At 39.4% G+C, this 8,665-nt stretch overlaps 1 protein-coding gene across 1 annotated transcript; it reads left to right on the top strand.

The window, feature by feature from the left end:
- Positions 1-982: 982 nt before the first annotated feature.
- LOC113072668 (transmembrane protein 184B-like) lies at positions 983-8,336 on the top strand. Its single transcript, XM_026245641.1, has 10 exons — positions 983-1,113; positions 2,124-2,333; positions 3,206-3,371; positions 4,424-4,514; positions 4,602-4,677; positions 5,098-5,189; positions 5,279-5,448; positions 5,534-5,728; positions 6,066-6,092; positions 6,685-8,336. Exons 2-10 carry the CDS (start codon positions 2,124-2,126, stop codon positions 6,879-6,881), a joined length of 1,224 nt encoding a protein of 407 aa, XP_026101426.1. The 5' UTR covers positions 983-1,113; the 3' UTR covers positions 6,882-8,336.
- The last annotated feature ends 329 nt before the right edge of the window (positions 8,337-8,665 follow it).

Here is an 8,665-nt window from a genome sequence, read left to right as displayed (position 1 = left end):
GACATGCAGCTGTTATAAACACTGAAGTATCAGACCCCTGAATATTTTTTTCTTCTTTTTTTTTTTGTTTTTGTTGTGGTTTCTGGATTCTTTTTGTCATATATGTTACTAACCATAAACAGATTTTGTCTCTTGTCAGTGTCGGTGCATTTTCTGGTTTTCTTTCAATAATTGAGAGTTTCACTCACTTGTGTATAATATATAATTATACAGATTAGTGGTTCTTACTTTTTTTTTATTATTATGTTTTGCTTTGTATGATTATAGATGCTCTTTAATCTTTATCTTTAGTAAAACTTACAGTAAAGATCATTTAATAAAACAATTAACATTAGATATTAGTTATAATCGTGCATGAGTTATAAATGTCAAGTTAGGTGTATTTTCAGGTTGTTGACATTTTGTATAATGGAAAATTAGTTAAACAGGCCTGGAATTTATGCAATAATCAAAGCATGCGTCGAAAATGAAAACTGCGCTTTTATTTGATCTCTCTTTAGTACAATATTTTAAAGAAGCTAATGTCTAATTTAATGAAACTAATTGAGTAGTTTAGAATTGGACGATAATAGTTAATAATTAAAGACCATATAAAATGTGCTGTTCGTATTAATCGTCTCTCGTTAGTACAAAAGCGGTAAAGTTGCTGTAAAATGCGTAGCTACTGTATTAATCTAACAATTTTTTTTTTGCGTTTACACTGAGGGATTATACAAATAGTTTCGGTTTCAGTTTGTTTTGTAATCCACAACAACATGATGAGGATAGGTGCTAAAAAAAGAATGCTTTTACTTGACTGTCTTGTAAAACTAAAAAATAAGTTCCATTTTCCATGTATAGAAGACAGTGGCTTTGTCTTAAATAGTTCAACCAGGTGTCCAAACTGCTACCGTGTTCATATTCGCAGTAACACCTAATCTATTCAGCATCATCTATTGTGTGCTAAAGACTCATCAGTGCATGTGATGATGAGGCGTCGCCTGGCTGGCTTGGTGACGTCACCGGGAGAGAACGCTCGCTCGCGGACGGAACGCGTCGCGGAGCAGAGCATCATGCGACGGAGTTTCACGTCCTGAGAGGAGACCTGCCGATGAGCGGGATCTACTGAGAACCGTGAGTACCGGGTTCTGATAACGTACATGTGTAGCTTCATGAGATCTGTTTGAAGTCCACATCAGCTGGAGAGTGGCAGCATCAGCATCAGAGCACCCGCTCGCGAGGCTATCATCCGCCGTCATATATAAGCCTTATCGTTTCTATCGACAAAGAGTAAACGTTTTTTATTTATAAAGTCGCCGGTTTATGATTTCTTCGATTGTGTGATCAGAACTGGAGATCTTTATAAAACCACAAACATCAATGACACTGAAATAACGCGTTGTTCTATTAGTTTGTGACCCGATCATTGTATCTTCATAAATGTCGATTTCTCTCTCCAGACGTGATGATTCTCAACCTGCGATTAAAAAAAAAAAAAAAAAAAAAAAAAGGTGCAAAGATTTGGTTTTTAAACATGGTTCCCTGTTGGACTTATTGTATAATAAACCCACGGTATATTTTTAGTATTTTGCGGTGGTACACTGTGTACCTTGTGGATATCACAGTATTAAGGCACTGCGTATTGTTTTGACGACATTAACCCTCAGTTCACCTCATCAACCCTCATTGTGTTCATTTAAAGGGATAGTTCACTTCAAATAGTCTCTTTTACGAAAGGTAGGCCTAGAGCCACTATGTGAGATGCATATTTGAGATGCTAATCTTGTGGAGCACAAACACAAGCTCAGATGCTGTCAGTGTTTCGGTCAGTCGTGATTCTTGTGTATATATCAATCAATATTATGGTACCATGTGTGAAATCCACAGATTTGACAAGGTTTGTGTGATTGACGCTTCACTACTAGTGAAACCTCTATGGACTTTAACCTTTTCTGGGTTTCTCATCGGCGGAAATCATGATAGTTGGGTTCACTTGAAGAGGAGTGAATGGGAGAGTATATTTACGATGCTGGTGACCATTCAACGCATCATCACAGTCTTGTGAAAAGAGTTGATTTGTTTTGACTAGTATTAGCTCCTCCCCCTTGTGTGTTTGCTGTGTTCTGATTGGTCCTCGTCCACAGATGGCTCTGCGATGGAGAAGGGGCGTGTCACTATCGGAGCGTTCATGGAATGACTCTCTTGCTGCCATGGCGCCAGGGCCAGGGGTCGTTACGGTGGCCCCTGGGGGTCACAACGGGTCGTGGGAGACGCCCATCTTCCTCATGACCCCCGCGGCTCAGACCATCTCTGGGTTCTTCACCTGGACGGCTCTGCTGCTCACCTGCCAACAGGTGCATTCACAATCAGAAACCTATTCCTTACACCTGACAAACTCCTTCTAGACTGCACTATGTAGTTGAATTACTTTGTGAAATAAATATTTATGTATTGAAAAGATAACACACTAGATGTGCGTTTAATAAAACTTGGCAGTAGTAATGCAGTTTTTATTTTTAAATCACTTTTTACAAGACTTGAGAAACGTAGAAAAAGGTCTGTGGTGCTCAAAAAGCAGAAAGACTTCAACACCCATAATGCACTGGGCTCAATCCAACTGTCTGTGAGTGGGGATACACAAAGAGAGAAGAACAATCTGTAGTTTTCACAAAAGACGACTGCAGATTTCTGTAGATGATCAATAAATGTGAACATCTCAGGGCAGGCAACACGTTTATTTGTATATTTCTGTATAAATCTATCATATATATATAAATCACAATATTTATTGTAAGCTTCACATTACATAATATATCTGTGCTATCATAGAGGTTCAGCTGGCTTATAATGATGATGAGCAGTTGCTCTGGCAACAGGTGGCATGACATCAGAGAGCAGAGGTGGTTGCTTAGCAACAGCATTCAGAGCTGTGTGTGTGGCGTGATAGTTCAGCTTTTATGAACATGTAACAAACACACACACACACACACAGAGTTGTGCTGACAGAAGAGACAGCTGCTCCACTGACACACAGACATGCTTTTATTCATGTGTTTGACAAACATACAGGAAGTTCTGTTTCTGCTCAGTTTCCATGTTTAATTCATTGGCATGATTGTTGTATGTACAACACAGAATCAATAAGTGCTGCATGAATATTAATAAAGAATAACATGGTAGTAAACATGAAAGTATTAATATCATCTATTGTCTGTGTGTGTGTCAGATCTACATGCACTTGCGCTACTATAACACTCCAAACGAGCAGCGGCACATCGTGCGCATCCTCTTCATCGTGCCCATCTACGCCTTCGACTCGTGGCTCAGTCTGCTGTTCTTCACTAACGAGGAGTATTACGTTTACTTCGACACCGTCCGAGACTGCTATGAAGGTCAGACACGCACATCTGCTCTGTTTACATTACTAATGTTTCTGAATCACCTGAAGTCTGCTTCTGTAAATTCACTGCATAGATCAGATAATGCTTTTTTATTTCCTCTGTAGTGTCAGTGATGCCTAACCATTCACTTCTACATTGTTAACACAGTTTCCATGTAGAAACGTTAACTGTAACCATAATTAAACAGTATTGTTCTGGTGCCTAGTGGTTTAAGCCTGTTTAATAACTACATATAACCCTCAAACCACCAGTAGGTGTCTTCATGAGTGATTCATTGAACCATTCATTTGGACGATTCATTCATTTAGAAATGAACAAGTGACTGAACTTGCTGATATATGGGAAAACTGCATTGGTAGCACTTTATTTTACAGTCCTATTCCTCATGTACATACTATGTACTTATTATAGTAATTACAATGACTATGTAATAACTAGGTACTAACCCTGAACCTACCCCTAAACCTAACCCTACCCCATGTAGTTACCTTGTATTACCAGAACTTTCTTAGATAAATACACTGTAAGTACACTATAAGTACATGTTAGTACACGTACTGTAAAATAAAGTGCAACCGCATTTTTGCTAGTTAAATATTGTTCAAACAACGATTACGAAATGATCATAGATGATAAATATCGCACACCCCTAACTGTGCTAATTCCTGCAGAAACTGTGGGTTATAGTAATTGTTATAAGGCATGCAGAGATATGATCAGGATGTCTGATATTCAGTGTCGTGTGATGAATCTCAGTGAGGAATGTGATGGTGAGATTTCCTTCTCGTCTGGACACGTTCAGTAGAAACAACAGCTGAAGCAGCACAGATACACTGGACTTTGATATCTCACTGCTCACGAGATCTGTAATGTCTGGTTAGATATGAACCATGTCTCAGATGTTTCAGCTAATATGAGTCAGTAGTCATCATCCAGTAACAGTCTAGCTCATATAGAGACTCTAGTATCTTAATGTCTTTAGTTGTGCTGTGTGAGATGAATCGCTGTGATGTAACGTAGATTTCACCGGTGTGTTTCTGCAGCGTTTGTCATCTATAACTTCTTGAGTTTGTGTTACGAGTATCTGGGCGGCGAGAGCGCCATCATGGCCGAGATCAGAGGAAAACCCATCCAGTGAGTTCAGCGTTTACTGCTCCTCTCTGTTTCTCTGTCACACGACACATCAGCTGATCTGAGGTGTGTGTGTGTGTGTTCATTCAGGTCCAGCTGTGTTTATGGCACTTGTTGTCTGTGGGGAAGAACGTACTCCATCGGCTTTCTGCGCTTCTGCAAACAGGTGCTTCACACACACACACACACACACACACACGCACACACACACACACACACACACACACACACACACACACACACACACACACACACACACACACACACATGTATCTTCAACCATAAATAGGTTGATGTCTCATAAGGAGTAGTGGAAAAAACATGACACGACATTTCTTCATTTTTCTTGACCTTAATTTTGCAACAAATGTATTGTTGTTGTTGTTAAAGCTACATGATCTATTATTATTATTATTTTTTTTTATTAATAATACCATCTTACTCCAGGCTACTTTATGAAGTAGGAATAAAAAATAAAAATAATAAAAATAAATATAGTTAATTGAGTCATTTGAAGTAAGTCTTTATCTTTATGAGGTGTATTTTTTATTTTATTCATTAATAACTGTGTGTGTGTGTGTCTCAGGCGACGCTGCAGTTCTGTGTGGTGAAGCCTCTGATGGCCGTGATCACCGTCATCCTGCAGGCCTTCGGCAAATACAGAGACGGAGACTTCAAGTGTGTCTGTTCAGCTCACGAATCAAACACACAGAGACTGACAGACAGTAAATCACACATCTCTCTCTCTCTGTGTGTCTGTGTTTCAGCGCGGCCAGCGGTTATTTATACGTGACCATCATCTATAACGTCTCGGTCAGTCTCTCGCTCTACGCTCTCTTCCTCTTCTACTTCGCCGCTCGGGATCTGCTGGAGCCGTACGGACCCATGCTGAAGTTCCTCATGGTCAAATCCGTCATCTTCCTCTCCTTCTGGCAGGGTGAGTCTTCATCACCTCGTCTCATAATCTACACATTCTCTGACCGGACATCTGATTTCCCAAATAAAAATTGTGTTTGCTGTAGGGATGCTGTTGGCGATTCTGGAGAAATGTGGCACGATTCCTCGCATAAACTCTCCTGATGTCAGCGTGGGGGAGGGGACTGTTGCCGCCGGTTACCAGAACTTCATCATCTGCATCGAGATGTTCTTCGCCGCTCTGGCGCTCAGACACGCGTTCACTTACAAGGTCTACATGGACAAGAGACTCGACATCCAGGGTGACTGCGTTTGATAGTGTTTGCATGATTCGTTTAGACCAGATTCAGATTCACACACTCGATTCTGATTCTGTTGGGTATACTTCAGTCTCACACTTGTGAGATGCTTTCAGTTTTCACTAGCGTGCCGTCGAGAGCCTGTGAAAAGAGACTTATTTCAGTGAATTCTTCAATGTTTCTAACTGATCTTTCTCTTTTTTTCCCTCTCTATCTCATCATTCCTCATTCCTTGGTTTGTTTCCATTCTCAAATATTAATTTGAATGTGGATGTGCTGTCATTTTGTCTCTTTCGCTTGTTGTTTCTCTGTATTTTGTGTCCATCTCTGTCTCTCTCAGGTTGTGTTCCTGTCTATGGCCAGTACGGTAGGTTAACTCCGTTTTATGTTTTCACTGTCTTCATTTAAAGGTGCTGTATGTACGTTTTGACTCTACTAAAGCATACAAATACCATAGTATGTTAGCAGCTATTTAGGAAACAAGCTAAGTTAACATACTTGTTTATCTAAAATACAATGCTACAGTCAGTAATTCTCATTTGAAGATGTGCGTTCTGGGCCTGAATGTCAATCTTTGTTTTGGTTTGTAAAACCCGCCCACTGCCAGTTTACCCAGTTGTATCTCGCACCTCGGGTCGCCAGTTGCCGGAAAACACGTTGTATTTCATCTCAATCATTGTCTACTGTGCTCATGTTGGTGTCGTTAATCTGGAAACCTGTGTGTGGTCAAGTCTGAGGAGGAGTTTGCGATTGAAAAAACCCTCTCAATATTTTGAATTTGCACTGCAATACACAGTTCAACCACACGGTGTCAATCCTACATACAGCACCTTTAATGCATAGTTCTCCTTAATACAAATTCTATGAGTCTGTATAGGGAACCTTTCATTTTATTTAATTCATTATTTATTTAATTCACTCCTCACAAACTTTGCTCAGTAAACCTGTCTGTGTTTCAGGTCGCTGTGCTCCCATGAGCATCTCCAGCAGTCTGAAGGAGACGATGAATCCGGGCGACATGCTGCAGGATGCTATCCATAACTTCTCTCCGGCGTATCAGCAGTACACCCAGCAGAGCCGCTCCAAGCCCCTGAGCCGCTCTAACAGCTGCAGCAACGAGAAAACTCTGCTGCTCAGCTCCGACGACGAGTTCTGATGCGCTCGCGCTCACTTACAAACAGTGAGATGATGATCACGATGCCTACATAGACAGCATGTTTAGGCAGCATCAGGGCTTCCAGACAGAACGCAGCAAAACTACTCTATGCTACCTTGTGTTACATCATTGTGGACAAAATATGGAGAGAGAATCCTTTAACCAAGTGGTTCTCAAACCTTTTTAATGAACTTACCACCTTTAAACAAATCAGAGCACAAATCATTCTATTAACAGAAGAGGAAGAATGTTCTTTCAAAGTTACGAACTTAACGAACTAACAAAATGTTAGCACAAAAGCATTTGTTCATCATTCATTGTTCACAGAACATGAAATGATTTAATTGGAAGTTTGTGTAACATTTTTAAATGTTACAACTCGTTCCGGAACGTTCAGAGAACGTTCTTATAATGTGTCTACAAAGATAAAGCCTAATATTTCCCAAAGTCACATAACCAAGAGAAAACCTTTTTTAAAAACTAGGCATTCATGACAAACTCATAACTTAAGAAAATTAGCTAAATATAATCAAAAATACAGCCGATTTTGAGTAATATCATATTTTGATCAATTTCAATAACCCAGTAGTTCATATAAATCATGAAATCCAATCTTTTTTCCCATCATTCTTCTATAAGCAAATCGTTGTTTCAAGTAATACCTGCATACATTCGACACCGACTCAAAACAATGTAGTATTCATGCCAGACCAGTGTGTGGCGCTGTAATTCTGCCAGAGATACACTCAAATTGGAGAAGAAGCATATAAACCTTGCGTGCTGTATATAAACCCAACACAACGACAAGATGAACATGGAACAATACTCTCATTACATGATTTATTAACCCTACTACATTATTTATTAAGGTTAGCTAATAAAAATACAGTCGTTCATTGTTCATGTTGTTGTTGCTGTCACGTGATGTAGTGTCTGAATAGGAACCCGGTTTATAAAAATAGCTCAGGCTCCCGAAACTGCTGTCTGTGTAGAGCGTCTCAAATCACTCACTAATGAGGGTGTATAGCTGTAGTAGATGTGAAAGAGTGAGACAGACTGGAGGATGATTAGGAATCATAATGACGTGCCATATAAACACAAACGCTCCTCTCGGCACTTTCTACATGTATATCTGAGGGTAACGTTAAGATTTATTTACATCAAGTATCTAGATTATAAACTGCTGCATCATAAACTCCAGGAGGAACTAGTTCATGACTGAAATGCCTTATTAAACATCTGTTCCTCTCATGTGGTTCACACTGGATTGAGAACTTTACCATAGTAGATAGCTGCATATCTTGAATGAATCAGTTTGATGTCTCTCAGTTTTCTTTTCGCTCTTGAATGTTTTCCTGCTGTTTTATTCTGACTGAAATCTCTGATGTAAAGATGAGTGAAGTACAGATGGGACTCAGATTAAACCTCACAGATGTTTGAAAGCAGCTGTGTGTAGCTTCTTCAGATAACTCTGACTCTTTCGTTTGAGCGTCTTTTGTTATTTTTTTTCTCCCCCAAACAATCTCTATTTAAGCATTTTGAATGAACCTGCCAAGAAAACTAAATGATATTGTTTTAACATAATCCTCTTCTTGGTGAAGCTTCTGTTTTCACAGTTTATAACATGACATATATATTATTACTCTACCAGTATAAAGTTTTTCAACAGTAAGATGTATTATAAAGACGTCTGCTCACCCTGCATTTATTTGATCCAACGTGGTCCACAGCAAAAAACAGTAATATTGTGAAATGGATTTACTATTTACAACAATGGCTTTCTT

This window comes from Carassius auratus, unplaced genomic scaffold, assembly GCF_003368295.1.
Source record: "Carassius auratus strain Wakin unplaced genomic scaffold, ASM336829v1 scaf_tig00009844, whole genome shotgun sequence".
NCBI lineage: Eukaryota > Metazoa > Chordata > Actinopteri > Cypriniformes > Cyprinidae > Carassius > Carassius auratus.
Note: the sequence above shows the minus strand (reverse complement) of the source record. Positions and strands in the feature narration are given on the sequence as shown.